Source organism: Ruditapes philippinarum, unplaced genomic scaffold (genome assembly GCF_026571515.1).
Source record: "Ruditapes philippinarum isolate M1 unplaced genomic scaffold, ASM2657151v2 ctg813_1_1_1_1, whole genome shotgun sequence".
In the NCBI taxonomy this organism is placed as follows: Eukaryota; Metazoa; Mollusca; class Bivalvia; order Venerida; family Veneridae; genus Ruditapes; species Ruditapes philippinarum.
This window is the reverse complement of record NW_026864281.1, coordinates 115,507-139,436: the sequence shown is the minus strand read 5'-3', so window position 1 is coordinate 139,436 and position 23,930 is coordinate 115,507. Positions and strand designations below refer to the sequence as shown.

Sequence of the window (23,930 nt, the reverse complement as noted above, 5' to 3'; positions counted from 1 at the left end):
TGACAAATATGTTAAAGGAAAGAAACAATCTTCATTTGAGTTAAATTGTTTCTACTGTAAGGTCTTTATTTCTAAATAAACTTTAATGATCTGTTATGCACTTTCCCAATGTTATTTGATAGAGTGTTTTGTCTGTTGTGTGTATGTATTCATTAGTTTAACCATACTAAGCCTATGGAGAACTATCCTACTCGCCCCGGCATCCGCGTCCAGATTTCAGAGCAGTAAAATATTTTTCACAACTTTTTCATTTCTTAAGGTATCAACTTCAAAGTTCACATATATAATCATCATCAACCACATCTTATGTGACAAGGTTCATAACTCTAGCACCAATATTTTCAGATTTATTTCCCCTTGAACTGTTTACTGTTACTTCTTTATTTCTTAAGGGATAAACTTTATACTTCAAATATATGTCCCTTATCATTAACCACGTCTTATGTGACAAGGTTCAATATTGCGAGAATTATCTCCCCATGAACTTAGGTTTTTATACTTGAAAAATGTTATTAGAACTTCTTTAGTTTTAAAGGTATCTACCTCAAACTTCAAAAATATATTCCTAATCATCAACTGCATCTTATGTGACAAGGTTCATAACACTTTAAGCAATATTTTCAGATTCATCCCCCTTTGAACTAAGAATCTTTTTAAAGAAATAACTCCTTTACTTTTTAAGGTATCTGCTTCAAACTTCAAATATATATTTCTTATCATTACACACATGTTGTGTGACAAGGTTCATAACTGTTGCATGACTATTTAGAGAATTACTCCCCCTTGAACTTTGAATTTATGTGAACAAATGTTATTTTTTTTACTATAACTTCTTGTCATATGGAAAATAGTTATAAAACCCAAGCTCCTGTGTTTCCAAAATTATCCCCATTTAATTTTTAAACTAAAACTTCATTTGTAAAATGATTTTTTTAGTATTTTCTTTGTTATTATATATGGTATCTACTCCAGACTTAAGATAAATAATTGTTCTTTGTCATTTCTCACATCATGCATGACAAGGATCATAATTCTAGCGTCTTTTTTCAAGAGTTATTTCCTCTTTGAACTTATAATTTTACTTTAAAAACTTGGAGGATAGTGCAAGATACAGATACAGAAAGATGTCCAAAATTCAGAGGCTTCTCATAGTTCTTTAGCGTGTTAAATGGGGCCTCGATTAAAAGTCTCATCCGAAAGACTGTTTTAGTAATTTTTTTAGTTGTCCATTCTAGGAATTGAACCCACATACAAGTTTCACGCTCTTAGCGATTGAGCTACGCGGGCTGGTTGAGACATTTTGTCTATTGATGGTGTTTTGTCTATTATTGTCAATGGTTCATTAATTTTATAAGGACCAATTTATTTTTAAAACAACAATATGAGTTGTGATGTTACAGAGATGATGAAGAAGAGCTTTTAGCACGAATGACCTTAAAAACTAAGAGAAGTATGTTAAATCATCTGGGTCATATATTGGTGTAGAATAGTGATAAAACAAAATAATCTCAAATTTCTTTCATTATAAAAGTAGCAATATTTAATATAATGTACCCCATAAACATGTATATAGAAATAAGAATTGAATATAAGGTATGGCAACTAATTTAGATATTAATCTTTTATAGAAGTAAGAATTGAATATCTGGCATTAACATGCTTATTGTCTGCAAAAGTTTTGTTCTGCCTGGCATCGGGACCTGATTTTTATAACTTCAAATAATAAACTTTCAACAGGTTACTGCTGAATGAGCCAGTATAAATCTTCTTTAAATTTCTAATGTAACAGATTGAATAAGTGTCAGTGGAAACTGTCTCTACAGCATGGCATTCCTTCAAATCCCCTGATATACGATAGAAGTCAGGACTTGAATTAACACATACTAACAGAGATCCATCATCTAATACTACCATGTCTTCAATATTACTAGTTATTTTGTATTCAGCAGAAACCTCTCCATTCAAATTCATGCGAACGATTTTCCTGTCAGTATCACCACTTAAGTTTTTAGTGGAACTAAAATAATACAGCATGTCTTCTTCTCTGTTGCTTTTAATGCATTTTGTTATAACAGAAACTTCACAATTTTCAGCTAGTTTTTTCAACACTTTACCTTGCATATCAACTTTTAATATGCAATGTGGATTCTTGCAAAGAGCATAGAGATGACCTTGACAATATGTAATAAAATGGCACTCTTCCCTCAGTTTAAACTCTCGCACCAATGAAATTTCATTGGACACTGACATTATCAATATTTCTTCCTTCTTTGGAATTATCACAGCTATCTGATCATTTGGTATTGCTGTGATTCCAGATGGAGGTGCGTCCATCACTTTTTCCTCTATCACAGTTTTACCATCTGTATCTACAACTTTCAGCTTCTGATTGTGGGAACTATCAATCAGGACAATTTTGTTGGAGCTAAGCACAGCACATCCTATGACATTACATTTGAAGAAATTTTTGTCTGAATCAGTACTTATATTGATTTTATCAACATATGTCAGGCAATTTGAATAAATTTCTTTATTCGAAAGTTTTGACGGGAAACTTATTTTTCCAAAGGCATTCAGGTTACCAATCATTTTTTCTAGGTCCTCATTATGTTGAAACTTGTATTGTACATTTATTTTATCTAATGATTGCTCAGCCAGGTGTATATCATCTGTTTTGAGTTTTAATTCAGCTTGTTTAATATCTATATACAGTTGTATATTCTGCTTTGATGCCTTGTTGTCTTGCAAACTGCTCTGCGTTTTCTTGGCTTCACTCGAAGTGTCACTACAATTACCAATTACTTCTTCAAGGGCTTTTTTGTCCTGGGATCTCCTTTTTCCTGCAATTTCTATTACTTTCTCTTGAAGTTCATCTAATCGATTGTCAATTCTTTTTCGATGTTTTGTTACTTCAGTGATAAAGTTATCATATTGAAGATCTAAAGACTTGTCCCTTTGTCCTGCTTTTATCAAAACCGCATCAGTTTCTTTTATTTTCTTGTCCAACTTCCGTATAACGTTGCTATATTCTACACTCTCTGCAATTCCTGTACAGTTTTCAGGTATATAATCTATTTTGCAAGTTTTATGACCAATGGTCATGCAGACTGTACACCCAACAGTCTCGTGCATGGGACAGAAAAACTTAATAAATTCATTCTTATGCATTGAACATCTCTGTGTGAAAATCTCCGGTATAGATCTAATATGTTCCTTCGTGTAAGAAGGACTGCCCCTCGGTATGTTTCCTTCATCAAGCAGTTCATGATGTTTAAGAGCTTTCGTCTTTTTATGAAACTTGAAGCATTCTCTGCACAGAAACTCCTGACATGTCACACAAAATCCAGTTGCTTCAACAATTTGTTTATCAGATGATAGACAAGGCACACATTTGTGATCAAAATCCTCTGCTGAACTCTTTAAAACTGATTCACTTAAATCAGACTGTTTATGCCCAGACTCTGCCATGATCACAAATATCGACGTAGTTGTCCTTTTTTAGTTGTCCTTTTTTAGATTAACATCAAAATAACCAATCTGTCATTGATAATAATATCCATTTATAGACATATTGATTCGACAACTTATTAATTTTCTCTAATATTCCCGCCATTCTAGTGTTAAGGCAGGCGTAACATATTGTGCCCTTTAACTATTGACCTAATTCAACCTATCTCTTTAACTGGGCAATTAATTTTGCCAGGTAGTTACACAATTTCTGTCGTATCATCAGCTCATCTCATGGTAAAAATCAATAACTTTACAATAGAAGTCGTCATGGGTTACTGATATACTATTTTAGTGTTCTATAGTTTAGTATAGCTGATCAGTAATAGATAGGGTATACACAATGTCATGTTTATTGGATTAAATCCGATAAGCTGTATACTATCACAATTGATATACCATAAAAAAACTTTATGATATTCTGTCTATACAATACACAATAATTGAATTACAAAAGTAGTTTATAGACATAGCATTACATTTTTGTGGGATAAAAATTAACTCGAAGTAGATTTATATTCTAATGTTTTTTTTCAGATTCTTTCATCTTAGCTTGTTGTTGATACATGGAAACAAAATAAATCTAAAAAAACATACAAAGTCTTCACATTACTTCTCTGTATGAAACAACATCATGCACATGGTTGCCATGGAAATGTATGATCTACTGAGTACACTTGTAAAATAAGATCTTCAATATACCAGCTTAATGTGTGTAGACTACTGAACTTTTAAAACTTAATACTGAATTTTACAGGATATGACAGGATATTTTGTAATTGTTAATATACATATATCTCTCATGATGATACATTACAGATTACCAAATTTTATCCAATGAATGAAATTTAAGAACAATTAGGCTAAAATGTAAACCTAGCAGTGTATTTTTTTTTAATATTAAACATGATTTGAACCGAATTTGTTAGGGGCAAGAACTCTTTGTTGACTTTTTGCCCCATATATTGCACTAAAGCTATTAGAAACCATCCATATGGAGGTTTTGTCTTTTTTGTTGTTGAGTTTTACATTACACCACAACACTATAGGTCATATGGCAACTTTTCAGCTTTACTCTTGGAGGAAGACACAGGTGCAAGTCTGTGCATAGTTTCAGTAGAGTAGAACCAATGACATTCTATAAGCTAGCTGGATAGCTTCCTCACTTGAAAAAATTAAAATACCTGTGGGGATTTGAACCAACAGCAATGAGGGGCAAGTGGATTGAATACCACAAGGCCACAGACACTCCCATATGGAAGTAAAGAATGACAGATGGGACATGTATATACCAGGGTCATTAATAAAAATAAACTGTTTCACTTTTCAATTTCTTTATTTTGATTAAAGGAAATGAAGATGTTTAAAGAAGTGATTATTTTAAATGTAATAGCCATTACTAAATCTACCATTATGAAATAGACACAGACAAATGACACTAATAATATTACATCTGCTCTCATTTTAAAATGAAACAGATTCAAAATATTACAGAATCAGCATGAATCACTATAATATAAAACCTACATGATTAAGTCATCAACACGTCGTATATAAATCAAACAGAGTGTTATATTTCATTATATTTTTACTCATAGTAACAACATGAACAACAAAGTCAAAATACCTAACTAAAGACCATAAAGTCCCAAAAATGCCTAATTATAGACACAGGATTATAAGCAGGGAAGTGAGTGAAAATTAACAAATACTGTAATTACTTATGAATCATCAATTGTTCACTATACTGTCTATATTACATTATTATTAAACAAAATACCATGCCTGGAGGCTGAAAATCTATAGACTTACTGTTAGTCACACAAAAGAAGATTAATCTAATTCCATGAACTTTGATAAATGAACTCTGTCAATTATTCTTTTACATTAATCATGCTATTTTCTATGTTGCTATATATTACCTGAAAACTATTCACATTACTAATTCTCGGACTCATTAAAATCTTTGAAGATGTGATTGTCAAAAGGGATGATAACTCTTGTGTGGCAACTTGACAAAATACCTAACAGACTGGCAGATTTACTTACCCTGATCAAAATGTTTTTGAAACTTGATGGTCTAATTTTAGGAATTTGAAACTTCCATCACATGGTATTTACTATGACAATCTCACTTCACCATCATTCAACACTAATTATCAACTTTCATCTAATACAGAAATTGTATAGAAAATCATATATTCAACTATAATTATTATCATAGATGAAAAAGAAAATTATGATAATATAGAGAAATTCATTAAGAACAGATTAATGAAAAAAGGAGGAAAAAAGACGTGGCACATAGTGTTTCCTCTTTTCAAAAACTATATTGATCAAAACAAAACAAAAGAATGCTTGACATATTTAACACTTATCAACAAAAAAGCATCTAACATTTAATACAGAATATATGTGAGTAACATTATACATCAATTATAACATTTGTGCTTTGTACTCGTGGAATATTTACCCAAAATACATGTTAAAAAACACTTTTATTTATCTTTTTGTTCTATGCATTCTTTGAAAATAAAATATTACGTTTCACGTTTTTAAAATTTGTTATATTTAAACATTTATTGTTGAAGCTTGTGTTCCAGAGTTTTATCTTTATTAACATAGTTTTACCTTTAATGTATCTAGATGAAAAAAATATTGAATAAATAATTGGATTAAAATCTTTAATTGTTCTTTTCATCATAGTATATTGTTATAATTGAAGATAATCTGTATGCACTTAACACCAGTAAGTTTTAGCACATACTTATAACAAATATATTAAAGGAAAGAAACAATCTTCATTTGAGTTAAATTGTTTCCACTGAAAGATCTTTATTTGTAATAAAACGTTCGTGATATGTTATGTACTTTCCCTTTTTTTTATACATTGGCTGTTATGTGTATTTATTTATTTATTTATTTAATATTCGCCATCGGTTTCCCATATGCGCAAGTCGTTTAGAAGAGTATTAATTAGTCATTTTAGACCTTGGAGGATAGTGCAAGATACAGATGCAGAAAGATATCCTAAATTCAGAAGCTTCACCGAGTTCTTTAGCGTGTTAAGTGTTTAAGCACCAATACATGGGGCTTCGATGGAAAGTCTCATCCTAAAGACTGTTTTAGTAATTTTTTAGTTGGCCATTCTGGGAATGGAACCCACAGATACAAGTTTCACGCTCTAAGCGATTGAGCTATGCGGGCTGACTGAGACATTTTGTCTATTGATGGTGTTTTGTCTATTATTGTTAATGGTTCATTAATTTTATAAGGACCAATTTATTTTTAAAACAATAACATGATTAGTGATGTCACAGAGATGATGAAGAAGACATTTTGCACAAATGGCTTTAAAACAAACAGAAATGTATTGAACCATTTGGATCATATATTGGTGAAAACATAAAATTATCCCAAATTCCATTCCCTATAAAAAGAGCAATATTTAATATAATGCACACCATAAACATGCGTATAGAAATAAGAATTGAATATAAGGTATGAGAACTAATTTAAACAGAAGTAAGAACTGAATATGTGGCATTAACATGCTTATTGTCAGCAAAAGTTTTGTTCTGCTTTGCATCAGAAGCTGATTTTATAACTTCAACTCATAAACTTTCAATAGGTTACTGCTGAATGAGCCAGTATAAATCTTCTGTAGATTTCTATTGTAACAGATTGAATGTGTGTCAGTGGACACTGTCTCTACAGCATAGAATTCCTTGAAATCCTGTGATATACGATAGAAGTCAGGACTTGTATTAACACATACCAGCAGAGATCCATCATCTAATACTACCATGTCTACAACAGTTTGACTTAAAGTTACTTTGTATTCAGCAGAAACCTCTCCGTTCAAATTCATGCGAACAATTGTCTGGTTAGCATAATCACTTGTGTAAGTAAAACCCCTTTTGTTTTCAAAATAATACAACATGTCATCTCTCTGTTGCTTTCAATGCATGTTGTTTCAAAAGAAACTTCACAATTTTCAACTAGTTTGTTCAATACTTTACCTTGCATATCAACTTTTAAGATGCAATGTGGATTCTTGCAAAGAGCATAAAGATGACCTTGATAATATGTAATCACTGGACACTGACATTATTAATATTTCTTTCTTCTTTGGAATTGTCACAGCTATCTGATCATATGGTAGTGCTGTGACTCTAAAGGGAGGTGGATCCATCACTTTTTCCTCTATCACAGTTTTACCATCGGTATCTACAACTTTCAGCTTCTAAATGTGGGAACTATCAATCAGGACAATTTTGTTGGAGCTAAGCACAACACATTCTATGACAATATAATTTCTTTCGTTTGAGGAACGAATTAGAAGGAAAGTATTTTCCCTTAAGGTAACGTAGTCATCGTCAGGATATTTAGTAAAGCTAGACATGAGTGCACGATATTTTCGTGCAGTATTTCAGTCTGTGTAAGTTCATTCACTTTTGGGTAACCGACAGGTTTACATCGTTAAATTTTACGTACTTAACACAACAGAAGTTATTTGTACATGTACATGAAAATGACGAAACTAGTTCTGCTATTCTACAGCCAAAGAATTCTTCAAGAGAATTTTGTTTGGAGTAAGGCAGCAGCGGGAAGAAGTAAGAGCTCTGCGTGCAGAAGTTCAAGGAAATTCTCAAAGTGTCGTTAACGAAGTGAAGGTGTTGAAAACCGATAGGGACATTTCTTGGCGTTTTCAAGGTAACAAGATCCAATATGAATTTAATAGTGACATAAGTAATACAGTAGAGCAGTTAGTTTGGGCTATAGATAATCAGAAGTTTGACTATTCTAAAGAGCTTTGTCTAGAACTATCAGGCAAGTTTAAAAAACGAAACAAATTGATACGCATCGCAGATACTTCATCAGGCGGCTGGGAAACTATGAGACAGTATGAAACAAATCCCGTCGCTAGTGATTCAGAAGACGAAAGCAAACTCTACAAGGCTGAGGCTCGAGCTCTTAAGCGCAAACGTTCAAGCTCACGTGGCAAGGGTGCGGCCACGTCATCCTATTCTCGTGACGATGCTGGTTCTTACACTGGTGCTAAGTTTTCAAGTACGAATGATTTTCGTTATCAACCCATATCAACGTTTCCTAGAGGGAAGTCTTTTCGTGGCTCATCCAACAACTTCAGTTCAAGAAGCTACATGCAACCATTTGGGTATAACTCAGGTTTACTTGGGCCCTGCTTTGCCTGCGGCGAATATAACCACTTCCGAAAGAATTGTCCAAACATCACCCGTCCATCAGTCCCAGCCGGGAACCAGTCATCCAGTGGAAAGTAAAAAGTGTGAGCAAAATCCTTCTCATGAAGACTTCTTCAAAGATGAGTATTTTTATAATCTTGATAAGTTTACGCACAATTATTACGAGTATGAACAGGGTCAAAAACATATAATTGTGAAAGGAAGATTAAAAGAACATTTTCAATTTTGGCGTTGTATAGGTTCAAGTGATTTTATTTTAGATACCATAAAGAATGGTTATAAATTGCCGTTGTATTCAACTCCGCCTAAAACAGTTTGCAAAAATAATAAATCAGCTTTGTTGGAATCAGATTTTGTAAATGAAGCTATTCAAGATTTGTTAGATAGATCTTTAATTAAAAGATGTTCTGTTATTCCATATATTGTAAATCCATTAAGATCTGGTAAAAAAAGACTTATTCTTGATTTGCGAATTGTCTCTTTTGAAACAATCTGTTAAATTTAAAGATTTAAAAGTAGTACTTTCATATATTCGAGAAGGTGTTTATTTACTCAAAATATGAAAAACAAGATCAACAAGGAAAGGCGGCGTTCAATGAACGCAACCCCCATATGACCCAGCAACAAGAACCAATGGCACGGAGCCCAGGCGGACCCCAAACATAAAAAGGACAGGGCAACGACACGTTAATCATTAAATGATAAATAATTTGTAACTGATTAGGAATTCAAAGAAAATAATAATAGGCCCACAAAGGGGAAGGGGACAGGAGACCGGGGGAAGGGGGGGGGGTTAATCAAAGAAATAAAAACTAGAGGCAATGGGGAAGATACTTAATTTGATTTAACGAGTGCATATCATTTCATTGATATTTATCAGCCCCACACATAATTTCAGTTTGAACAGTTTATTGAAAATGCTGGGCCTCATAGAGGCATCAGTCACATATACAATAATATATACATATAGTATGACATATAAAGAGATATCCACGAAATATGCTGATGTATTACATGGCAAATATAAATCAAAAATGAAAATGTTACATTATGAAAATAAGCTTAGTTATCAGTTACTTAAATGCTGAAATAATTTTTTTACAGAATACTGCAAGTTTTAACAATATACTCCTATCTGTGCTATTCATTAACATAGAAAACTTGATTGAATTAACATTAGTACTATACTCTCTAGTAATATATTTTTCTCTATCAGTATTAAAGAATTGACAATTAAATAAATAATGATATTCATCACCAAGTGATTGCATAAATTACACACTCTTAATTCTCTTGGTATATTACAAAATCTACCAGACTCAATAGGCATTTTATGGTTCATACATCTAAAGCGCAATAGTACCAAAGCTAAATGAGATGGTAAAATATCTAAATACTTTTCAAATCTGAATTCACTTTTGTACATTCTATAATTCAGACATTTACTTGATTGTGACATTTCACTATGCCAATTTTGAATGAACTGATCTTTCAGTCTATTTTTAACAATTTTCTTAAACAATGGAAGAGAAGTGGCAACATTATTAATCCAAAAATTTGATAAACCCAGTGAATCTAATAATTTACAAACACTATTCATCCATGGGAGTTTCAACACATTTCTACAATACAAAGAGTGTGACATATCATACAATATGTGGCTTATTGATTCTTGTTTGCTACTTAAAATCTTATTCCAAAAGCACAAAACTCTACTTTTTATATGAATAGATAAAGGTAATATCCCTAAATCTCCATAAAGCATACAATTTGGAGTACTTTGTTTCAAATTTAATATGAGTTTATAAAATTTTAATTGAAATCTATCTATCATATTCACATTTTCAATTCCTCACACTTCGCTACCATATAACAATATAGGTGCTACCATGCTATCAAATAAATGAATTTGCATACTGATAGGCAAATCCAATTTTCTAGCCTTAACTATAATTGAAAACATAGCCTTCCTTGCCTGTTCTAATAAATGATTCTTTGTTTAAGCAAATTTACCATTATAAGAGAACTTAACACCCAGATATGAAAAATCATCAACAATTTCCAGCAAATTACCTTCAAAACTAAAGGCTGGACTATTACATAAACCTCTTTTACTTTTACAAAAAAAAAAACAATTTTAGTTTTACTAGGATTAACTTGTAAATGCCATAATTGACAATAATTTGACATTGCATCTAGTGCTTTTTGCAGTTCTTCAGCAGACTCAGCAAATATAACAGTGTCATCAGCATATAAAAGATTATACAATTTAAAATACATTTCAACATCAGAATCACTCAGGGTATCATTTACAATGTTTGATAGTAGATCCAGACCATTAAAATGTTGTGACAGGAAATAGTTTAAATCATTTAAAAATAAAGAAAACAATATGGGAGATAAATTTTCACCCTGACGAACGCCTGTATGACTTGTAAAAAAATTCCGACATATGACTAAAAGAATTAATTTTAACACAAGATTTAGCTTGTAAATACATGTTATAAATGATCTTTATACATTTACCATCAACATTATTGCTAATTAATTTCTGCCAAAGTGCAGTTCTATTTATGCTATCAAAAGCCTTTCTATAATCAATAAAAGAACAATATAACTTTTTACCTTTAGACAGATATAAATCAATCAAAGTTTTCAGAGAAAATATATGATCAGTAGTGCTATACTTTTTCCTAAATCCAGCTTGTTCTTCACAGAGAATATTATTACTTTCTAAAAAATTATTGAGTCTAGAGTTAAGAACATTTGTGAAAAGTTTCCCAAAACAACTAAGTATAGTAATTCCCCTATAATTATCTGGGTCGTCTATGTTACCCATGTTTTTGTATATTGGTAAAATAATCCCTTTACTCCAAACTTCAGGAAAAATTCCAGAATCTAAAATAATATTAAACAAATAACAAAACACATCAAACATGCTGTCGGGTACATTCTTCAGATATTCATTCAATACATGATCAAAGGAAGATGATGCTTTATTGTTTTTCAATGAAATAATAGCTTTACGTATTTCTAATACAGTAAATGGTTTATCTAAATCAGAGTTATTTGACGAGACATTAGTTATATCAAAGTCATCAATGTCAACTTGAGTGTCAACCTCATTCAATTTACTAAAATGATCAAAAAAAGCCTCAGTTGTTACTTTGTTAATAACTTCCTTCCGCTCACCTGAATATTTGTTCAATAGACTCCAATAAGATCTAGGATCTTTATTTTTTAAACCTTAAATTTTATAAACAATGCTTTTCTGATATGCTCTAAACTTTTTCTTAACTTCTTTTTTATACTGTCGGCTACTACAAACTAAACTATCTTTATTTTCTGCAGTAGGGTTCCTGCTATACATGTTTTTATAATTCATATATTGAATACGAGCATTTTTACAATCACTATCAAACCAAATCTTATTGTTTTTCTAAGACTTCCTATGATTAACGTTTTTCTTTATAAGATCACAACTTACAGCTGCATCAGTTAAAATACCAGACACTTTACCGGTCAAATGATTAACAACATTTACATCAAAATGACGATTTTCACAAACCTCTTTAAGCTCATCCAATAAATTTGATACAGATGTGCTATCAAACTTATGCTTATAACTAGCACTTAAATTAGAATTCCACACAGGCCTATAACAAACATCATCTTTAGATTTGATACTTGCATCCATAACATTACAATCTGGTATAATGTTCAAGTTAAAACAAAATTCCAATGCACAATGCACATCAGATAAAATTGGATCAAATTGCAAAACATTAAAATATGTTATACATGGGAACAAAATTCCTGACATAAGCAAATAATCAATCAAGCTACCATTACCTTTATTACATGTGTTTCTACCAATATATGCATCATTACCACATCTACCATTACCAATAAAGATATTTGTAGATTTACACAACTGAATAAGTCTCTGGCCATAATTATTAAATTTGCTGTCACAAGAAAAACGTTCAACAGGGAAACCAAGCTCATCAAGGTTATTCATAACTATATGTTGCATGGTAATATCATCAAAATTTTCATTAATTACATACTTATCAAAGTCAACAAAATCACTCAAGGCACCAGTTCTTGCATTGAAATCACCAAAAATACAGAATAAACAGTTTGCAAATTTGTTTTTCAAATCAATAATACAACTTTCTAAGCTTTCAAATAATTCAAGAGAGCTATAATGAGAACCTTCAGGAGGAATATAAACATTCCCAAAGATGACATCAGAATCTTTACATTTTAAAAATAAAAAATTCTCAGAGCTACAATCTAACACAGTTAACTTTGTGGACAAAGATTTCTTGATAAAAACTCCCACTCCCCCCGATTTATTACGGCAATTATCTCGAAATTTGTGAAAGAAAACATAGTCTTTCATACAAACAGTGTCATATGCATCTAATTTAGTTTCAGAAACAAAAAATATATCGTATTTTTCAACAAAATTAATGAAGTCTGGAATTACAAGTTTAGATCTAAGTCCACATACATTTATAGAACAACATTTTGTAATATTAGAAATATTAGACATACCATATACATGATCATGTGAAATATCATCACAATTATTAAAAGAATTAAGCTTACTTAAATCACTAGAGTTAACAAGTGATGATTTTAACTGACTTGAGTAACTTGTACTCGAACAAGGTTGAATATTTATTAAACACTGATCTATATGACTAGAATTATCATTGTTCCACTGATTTTGATTCACTTGGCCCAAGTCAATGTTATTCGGTAACTGTTTATCATCATGATTACTTAAAGTAGAATCCTTGTCAGCAGATACACATATATTAACTTGATTAGAGTCATATTTTGAGTTCATACTACATGCCCCTATATCACTATTATGGTAATAAAAATCAACGTGCGATAACTGTTTATTAATATTGTCATTTTTACTACAAGACAACTTGATTCCATCATCACCCTGGTTAGAAACTATATCAAATGGAATAAACTTATTGGAATCGTTATTTGTTGAACAGTCTTGACCACCGGTCAAGTTATAACTAGAACAAAAAATAAATGAAGTTGAACTAATAGGGTCATTTATTCCCAAACATAACTGGTTACGAGTAGACTGAGCCTCTGCGTTTTCCTATTCATAGGCTTCAAGACCAAGTTTTCTAAAGTCAATTGGCAGCTCAATCTTAAAGAGATCATCTGGTGACGAGATAACTTCATCTTTATTCTTGAATAAACAGTGAATGTTACCATCACGAGTGTAAAGTTTAGAAACTTTCCCCGATTCCTTTATATAATCCTTTAAACGCAGCCTCAACGGTGTTAGATCATTAGATATGAACACTCCCTTGTACGTTTGGCTGATTGATAAACGTTTCTTTATTGAAAACAACACCATCAGCTTGTTACGTGATACAAATCTAACAATATGATGCGGTTTCTTCCCTTTAATCGGATGACAAATACTGATATCTGCAGCAGAGAATGGAGTATAAGATTCATCCAATCCTTCTTCTAAGTTGTTGGAGACACTCAAATTTATTTCCGTCTCATCGACAACACTACCATTGCTATGTCTCCACGTCATGTGTTTCCCTGTAGACTTTTCGATGTCCTTGCATTTGGCATCAAGTCTAGCGATGTGGTTAAACATAGAAATTATCGTTCCAGTAAGCGATTTGCCCTGATCAATAGCTAAACCAAATATTCTCACGTTCTCCCTTCTTGAGTACTGATTTAGTTTATCAATTTCATAACGGTTAACTCTAACAGCAAATTTTACTTTTACAAAGTCAGCGGCTAACACACATTTGTCCACTGATTCCTGAAGTTTATCAAGACTACCTTCTAACCTCCCCACTGCCTCAACAAGAGCCTCCATATCGTCTATATAAACGCCTTTTGGGCTCATGCCCCCTCCATCTTTTTTCCTGCCTCGACCCGCCATGTGACTTCGCGAAAACAGGTGATTCTGGAAATTAGCACAAATAACCTGTATCTCAAACTATATATATGTCTCTGTAAGCGAAAGCACACTTCAGCTCACGTATGATAACGTTTAAATACAATTTCAAGTTTACATCAATAAATAATACGTTGACCAGCGATAAAACACATGTGGATCTCCTTACCCTAAAAAAGTTGATCCAGGATTTGCATGGCCAGATAACGGCATTGTTAAGTATTATAAGTTTCTTGTACTTCATTTCGAATTATCAAGCGCTTGCTATATTTTTACAAAGTTTACAATATCACTTGTTAAGAAGTGGCGTAGTGAAGGAAAAATGGTTTCTATGTTTTTAGACGATGGGTTTGGGTGCGATGCAGATTTTAATAAGACGGAAAAGCTTTCGTCCGATATTAAAAAAGATTTGTTACTTTTCGGTTTTATACCTAACGCACAGAAGTCAATTTGGATCCCTGTTCAGATTATGGAATATTTAGGAATTGTATAAAATTCCGTTTTGGGTATCATTTATATTCCGGATCGTAGATTGATTAAAGCAAATGACACTATAATTGAACTTTTAAATATGCATAAAGTTCATAGACGGGTTCCTGTACGAAAAATTGCCAGTATTGTTGGTCAACTTATTTCGATGTCAGTAGTGTTAGGTCACGTGACACAGATCATGACGCGGATGTACTTACCGCGAAGCACTGTGATTCATATATTTCTCTTTCTTCAGAGTCTGTCGAACAATTATTATTTTGGAAGTCCAACGTTAGTTTGATAAATAGCAGAGATATATTTCAGAATCAAAAGGTTTCTAAAATAGTATATTCTGATGCCAGCTGCACGGGTTATGCAGTGTATGAAGTGTTAACTACATGTATAAATGGGGTTCCCCATGGTAATTGGAATTGTAAAGAATCAAGTTATTCTTCCACTTGGAGAGAGCTTGAAGCTGTGTATAGGGTTTTACAGTCCTTGGCTCATATTTTAGCTCATGAAAATTTTAAATGGTTTTCGGATAATCAAGCGGTTGCTACAAAGTGTAATGGTTTAGGGAGTGGGGATATCTTTCCTGCTAAGGCTTTTCCTTTCGCAATTTATTTGGCTTCATTGATACAGACAGCAAATACGCCAAGTCCTGTGATTTCTGCTTTTTATGCAGTTAAATGGTTTCATGATTTATTTGACTTTAAATCGCCAACTGATTCAAAGTTAGTTACAAATATTTTAGAATCATCTAAAAGATTACTGGGCAAACCAACAGTGAAAAAAGAACCTTTTACAAGGGACATATTATCAAAAATGTATGATCATTTGTATTCTTCAAAAAATTTAAAAAATCAGAGAATCATTTGTGCGTGTCTTCTAGCCTTTTCTGGATTTTTGAGAAGTTCAGAATTGTTTAGTATTTAAGTGTCTGATATTGTTTTCTTTCAAACATACATGTTAATTTTTATAGAAAGCAGTAAGACTGATACATATAGAGACGGGTCTTATATAACAATAGCTAAATTATATTCAGAAATTAATGAATTGTTGTACCATCGGTTACCCAAGTGCTTCGGTTACAAATTACAATTTGAAATTGAAAGTAAGACTGAGTTGTGTTTTTATTTGTTGAATGTGACTTAGTAGATTGAGGGAATTACATTTGAAGATAGCTTTGTCCGAATCAGTTCTTATATTGATTTTATCAACATATGTCAGGCAATTTGAATAAATTTCTTTATTTGAAAGGTTTGATGGGAAACTTATTTTTCCAAAGGCATTCAGCTTACCAATAATTTTTTCTAGGTGGTCATTATATTGTAACTTGTATTGTATATTTATTTTGTCTAATGATTGCTCAGTCAGGTGTATATCATCTGTTTTGAGTTTTGATTCAGCTTGTTTAATATCTATATACAGTTGTATATTCTGCTTTGATACCTTGTTGTCTTGTAAACTGCTCTGCATTTTCTTTGCTCCACTAGAAGTGTCACTACATTTACCAATTACAAGATACAAGATACAAGAAAAATTATTTTACGTCGGATACATATAAACAGAAAACATTAGCTCATGAGCTATTTTCCGACAAACAATAGTATATGAACTAAACAAAAGTAAAGCAGCTAAAAAGAAAATATAAGCATAAGCACAATTCAAGTACATGGAAGTAAGATATTAAAGCAACTAAAAATTATAAGCATAAGCACATTTAAATACATGGATTTAAGTTATTTTAGCACCATGCATGCTTAAAAGTTACAATAATTACAAGCAAGATAAAACAAATAACAGATATATATATAAATAATGTACATTCCTGTAAAAGAGTTATATATTAGTTAAAGACAGACATGTATAAAAAATAAGCACATCTAAGAATATGAATTTAAGAAAATAAAAATTAAAAATAAGTTAAAAACTACAAAAGTAACAAGAAAAAGAATACATAAATAAGATATACATATACACCTATGTACATACCTGTAAAAGAAATATAATAGATATATATATATATATATATATATATATAAAGACATACATAAGTAAAAAAAAAAACATAAAACAAAACAATGAAATTACAAGGACTATCACATAATGCAAATAAAAAGTAACATTAAACATTTATTGGTATAATATTTGCAACATCTAAAGACTATACATAAAAGCACATATAAAAACATGTTAATCACATGCAAACACATGTTAGACACACATGTGTTTAACAAAAGGCTACAAGCGGCACATTGAACACTTACATTTTGGGCCTGTCCAGGTGCCAACCAGCCCCCCAAATTCTTTGAAGTTTTCTACTTCTTCTGATGTCACTGGGGAGGCTGTTCCACACCCGGGCAGCCTCAAAACGAAAGGAGTTCTGTCCATACCTGGTGGTTCGAACTGTAGGCACTTCTAGAATATGGTCATACCTGCAATTGTAAACAGAGGTCTTAAATTTGGCTAAGTTTTGAATATATTTAGGTGATATATTGTGTAAGCACTTGAAAGTCTCGATTGCAATTGTTTTTAACCTGCTTAGATGGAGTGTGGGTAATTTAACCTTATTAAGGAGACTTTCATATGATGATGTAAAATCATTGAAAACAATGCGTAAGGCCCTGTACTGGAGTTTTCAAGTTTGTCTGTGTTGGCTTTACTACAGAAATGCCACACTATGGGACAGTAATTGAAATTGGACCTGATAAAAGATTTGAATATGATAAGCCTGGTAGGTACAGAGAGGAATTTACTTAATCTTTGCAGGACATTTAACTGTTTTGCGGCTTTTTGGCAAATGGCTGATACCTGGGCATCAAAATTTAATTGATAGTCAATATCTACTCCTAGTAATTTGACCTGTTCATCACATGGGATAGTGCTGCCGCTTATATCAAATGACTTAATTTCAGTATGTGACTTGACCCCCACTGAGATAGCTTGAAACTTTTCAGGGTTTGCCTGCATTTGATTACATTTAAACCAATCTATGAGGATATTACTTTCATCCTCAAGGGTAGATTTGACAACTGTAGCATTTTTATGCCAGAAGGACAAAGTGTTATCATCAGCATAATTATAAAGGTTGGATTTTTCTATGAAGTAAAATATATCATTAATGAAAATGTTAAAGACCAGGGGCCCTAATATTGATCCTTGAGGGACACCCTTAATAATATTATCCCACTGGCTGGTATAATCCCCTAGTTTAACCCTTTGTTTCCGCTTTTGGAGATAACTGCTCATAAGTTTACAAGCGTTATCAGACAGACCATATGCCTTAAGTTTAAGGATAATTAAATCATGTGGAAGGCAGTCGAATGCCTTTGATAAATCCATTTAGTATTACTCCGATGAACATGTTTTCATCAAGGGCCTTTTTCCAGTCTTCCACTAGCCTTAGTAGCGTAGTCTGACAGCCATATGATTTACGGAAGGCTGCCAGATAAGGGTGAAAAATTTCCTCAAAGTAACCTGAGAGTTGGTCATGGATAACCCTTTCATATAATTTGGACATGGTGGTAGAATACTTACTGGCCTATAATTTTTTTCTATATAGGGGTCATCTTTTTAAAAAATTGGGGTTACTTGGGCAAGTTTTAGATTTTCTGGGAACTGACCTTGACTTAACATAGTATTACATAAATCTCTAATGGGACGGGCCAGGGAGGGTTTGCCTGCAATTATGACCTTTGGTGGAATTTGATCAACTCCAGTAGCCTTTTTTGAATTTAACCTTTTTATGGACTTAGATATATCTTGTTCAGTGACCAGTTTTGAATGTAAATTGTGATTTTGGGCAGTTGTTATTTATTTTATCTATGCTTGGGTGTATAAAGGTGTCTTGTTCATTTTCTTCTATACCAATGTTTTTTGCAATGTTGACATAGAAAGAGTTAAGTGTGTTGGCAACTGTGGCTTGGTCAGATAAGAGTTCCCATCTGACTTCTCAGTATTATTGGGTTGTCTGTTTTATTAGTAGGTTTTTGTGATAAGAAGGGCTTGATGGTAGGCCAGAAATCTTTTGATTTTGGCCCGCCATCACACCTTTCGTGAAAATATGTAGTGATTGAGTCCCTTTTAACCTTTGTTTTCATGTTTCTCATTTTCTTGTATTTTAACCAGTTTTCATTACTTTTGTGTTTGAGAAAGGTGTTTTTTGCCTGACGTGTATTAAAGATGACCTTTCTGTAATTTGAGTTCATATAAGGAGGAGGGTAACGTCTGGGTTTTTTTACTTTCACAGGGGCATGATCATTAACGACCTGTTTAAGGAGCATCTCATGGGCCCAGTAGACGTCATCAATGTCGTCAAAAACATGAGCAACATGAAATGGTACCTGTTCCAGGTCGTTATTAAAATCTTCATGGTTAAAACTTTTATATGATCTAAAATTTATTGGTTTGGTTTTGAAAGGATCACAATGTTCTCTTATGCTAGTACAGATCATGTTGTGACAGTCACTTAGTCCAGTATTGAAGTTTATTGTATTACAAAGAAAATTTTTGGAATTTGTAAGTATTACATCAATTAAAGTAGGTGAATGGTTTTTTGTAAAGCATGTTGGTTCTTTTACTATATTGGCTAAATTAAAGTTATCACAAATATTACTGATACATTTTGACTTATCTTTTTTTAACATGTCATAATTAAGATCTCCTATACATATGATGTGATCAAAGTTTATATACAGGTTGTCTAGACATTTGGTGATATTGTGTTCAAAAATATTGTCGTTCATAGAAGGTTGTCTATATAGACATAATATTCCCCATTTCCGCCTAGATAAACTTAGTTCATAGCAAATACCTTCTAGAGAATCTGATTCTAAGTCCTTTCTACGTTTAAAGGGGAGATCAGCTCGAACAAAAGTCATAATCCCTCCACCATGGGAATTTCGATCTCTTCTTTCCATCTTGTATCCGTCTACCGTGAATAGATTGTTGTTGAACGATATATCTATTACTTCTTGAATGATTTTTTTGTCCTTGGATATTCTTTTCCTGCAATTTCAATTACTTTCTTTTGAAGGTCATCTAATCGATTGTCAATCCTTTTTCGATGCTTTGCTACTTCAGTAATAAAGTTATCATATTGAAGATCTAAAAACTTGTCCCTATGTCCTGCTTTAATCAAAACAGCATCAGTCTCTTTCATTTTCTTGTCCAACTTCTTTATAACATTGCTGTATTCTACACTCTCTGCAATCCCTGTACTGTTTTCAGGTATATAATCTATTTTTCAATTTCTGTGATCAATGGTTATGCAGACTGTACATCCAACTGTCTCATGCATGGGACAGAAAAACTTGATAAACTTATCTTATGTGTAGAACATCTCTGTGTAAAAATCTCTGGTATAGATTTAGTATGACCCCTCATAGAAGAAGTACTGCTTCTCTGCATGCTTACTTGATCCAGCAGTTCATGATGTTTAAGAGCATTTGTCTTTTTATTAAACTTGAAGTATTCTCTGCACAGAAACTCCTGACATGTCACACAAAATCCAGTTGCCACAACAATTTATTATCAGATGATAGACAAGGCACACATTTATGATCAAAATCCTCTGCTGAACTTTTCAAAACCGATTCACTTAAATCAGACTGTTTACGCCCAGACACTGCCATGATCGCAAATATCGAGTTAGTTGTCCTTTTTTTAATTTTCCTTTTTTTATTTGTCCTTTTTTCAGATAAACATCAAATCAACCAATTTGTCATTGATAATAACATACATTAATAGCCATCTTTGTATGGTAGTTGAATTTATCAACTTATTATTTTTCTCTTATTTTCCGGTCATTCCAGTATTAAGGCAGACATAACATGTTGTGCCCTTACAACAGAATTTCACTATTGATTTTATTTATTTAACAATGGTAGTACCTTATTCTCATACTTTGTTTAACAGTAATAGAAATTTCATCTCTAACTTCCATAATAAAACCTAGATCTTTACCTGGGCAATTGATTTTGTCAGGTAAAACGATATGGATGGCTGCACAATTATCTGCCATATGCTCATATCTCATGCATTAACGTGAAGCAATACCACGTGATCTCGACGTCATTTTCGGCATCATTTCCAGGACAAATATTGCTCGATTCGAAAAAGAAATTGGCCTTGAGTATTTTTTTTCTGTACCAATTTCTCTGGGATATGCACCAATCTACAGGAAAAAATATAAGCTTGCCACAGAATATTGGATCTCCATCAGTTTATGAGCCGTTTTATCAAACACTTTGTATAACCTTGAAATTTGATTGTATCAGAGCGTGTTTCAGTTGCAAGCTATTTCGTTTTCTTGCATTATCAGATATTTGCCATGATTTAAAGCAACCGGGAGAACGGGATTCAAAATCCTAACTTAATATGTCTATATTGTAATTTTTATGACGTATATCTTCAATCAAATCTGGCACCAGTTACAAGTCGAAAAATTTGGACTATAGTTTAAAGCACATTTCAGAATTGGTTTCAAGTGCAAAGCAACATGCTTTCCGTTCTCTTTTGTTTGTTAACCATGAGAAACATTTTATTTACTATACGATGTACATATATATTATAAAACGCATGCACAAATGATTTTTACTCCTGCCCTGTAATTGATTTTGAAAGTCGTAACATTGCTGTCTGTTTTTGTAAAGAAATTTATCTGCTCTTTAATCATTGTTCTTTCACAGTAATGCTTTAGGAAAAACTTATTAGTGTCATGAAACAATACCAATCGTGGACTCCAAAAAAGAGAGAAAAACAGAATTTCTGTAACGCCGAAATGACATAATCGAAAATATTACAGGCTGCAGTAAAATGAGTTTTATTCTATTTCAAAATAGTTGAAATTAATGAGAAATATCTGAACGTGCACATTTAGGATACGCTCCAGCGCGAGAGTTATAAAGTCAAACGTTATCCTTTTAGTACATTTTTTATTTGTTTGGGTCGTCAGACAAAACAAATATTGGTAGCAAAATTTCAGACCCTGATGCTCTTATTTGCAAATGCCGAAATTAGTCCAAACTGTTCGAAGCGGTTACTTCCCTTTATATGTACACTAACGCCGAAAAATTAAGGGGAGATCACTGCGTAAAGATTGTCAAATGACAGTCGCGTTAATTTTCGTAAAGAAAAAATAGTTCCCGATTGGTCGATAATTTCTAATATTGTGTTTTTTTTATAGATATACATGCTAATATTGTTTTCTTCAGACGGCTATCTTAAGCGAAAGGTCTGGAGTTCAAATCCCAATTAAGGCATCTCACCTCATGTTCTTTTTTTTTAATTGTTTAAGCCAAATAAACATTGAATTTGACCTAATTGGCGACTCACGTTTATCATTAAACACATTTTACTACATAGGGTAAGAAGATACTTTAAACAACTTCTAAACGTAACCAAAAATGTTTATTTTTTTCAGGACTAAATGTACGTGATTTGACGTGCACTATTGTGATACTGGTAAGTGGTATTGTTTCATGAAAGTAATAGTTTTTTCACAATCTGAATGTGAAAGATCAGTGATGAAAAGTAATTATAGAAAGAGAACGGAAGGCATGTTGCTTCGCATTTGAAACAAATTCTGAAATCTGTTTTAAACTGTAGTTCGAATTTTTAGACTTTTAACTGGTGTCAGAATTGACAATTGAAGAAAATGTAAGATATATATATAGGAAGGATTTTGAATGCCGTACTCCCGGTTGATGTAAACCTGACCTTTTAATCATTGCAAAGATCAGATAATGTAAGAGAAAGAAAAAAGCTTGCAACTGAAGCACGCTCTAATACAATCAACTTCCAAGGTTATACAAAGTGTTTGACAAAACGGCTCATAAACTGATGGAGATCCAATATTCTGTGACAAGCTTATATTTTCCCCCCGTAGACTGGTGCATATCCAAATGAATTGGTAAAGAAATAAAATAATCAAGGCCAATTTCTTTTTCGAATCTTGGAAATGATGCAAAAAATGACGTCGAAGTCACGTGGTATTGCTACACTGTATTTAAGTAGTCATGGGTGACTGATAAAAAGAGGATATTATATGAGTGAAGATTTAATATTCAATTTATTAAACAAGTTGATAAAATCATATTTTGCAAGCCTGTGGTAATAAAATCATATTATGTGAGCCTTTGGCAATCATAATTTATTGTTTTTATTGGAGGAGTTCAATAAATCACAGACTCTTATTAAGTCTTTGAATAAATTTAGAATTGAATATACATGAATAAAATATTCTAATTATCACATGTCCAGAAAAAGAACAGTTCACAGTTAAAGCAGCACGCCTCCAGATTTATTCTTATTTTATTGAAAAAATTTGAAAATGTTTAAGTGAATAATATCGCCAAGAAACTAAAAGAAAGCAATTGACACATTATCAATGGAACTTTACACCCATGTAAATTACCAAACAGAGTTAAAATTTGTTTGCTGAAATAGCGCCTACTGTGTAAGTAACGCAGTAGAATTACATCTACATCATACTGCTTAACAATCAATTCTGATTATGACTAGCAGGCAAATATAGTTACATTTACTGTAAAAATCAGTCATTAATTGCAAAAAAAACATGTAAATAATTACTTGAATCTGGAATATTTTTACTTTTCCTAAAATCTAAGTACATTTTTCTCAAGTTTAATTTTATTGAAATATTTTGGCTCATATGGAGGCATGTAGCTTAAAAGATTAATGATAGTCATTTTCATTTTTTAGACCTGGTAATGCTAACAATTACGTTATGTTTGTTT

The 23,930-nt window shown here is 32.2% G+C and overlaps 1 protein-coding gene across 1 annotated transcript; it reads right to left on the bottom strand.

Moving 5' to 3' along the window:
- Positions 1-1,707: 1,707 nt before the first annotated feature.
- LOC132725053 (uncharacterized) lies at positions 1,708-3,468 on the bottom strand. The gene has a single exon (XM_060710039.1). The coding sequence runs from the start codon at positions 3,466-3,468 to the stop codon at positions 1,708-1,710; it is 1,761 nt and encodes a 586-aa protein (XP_060566022.1).
- Positions 3,469-23,930: the final 20,462 nt, after the last annotated feature.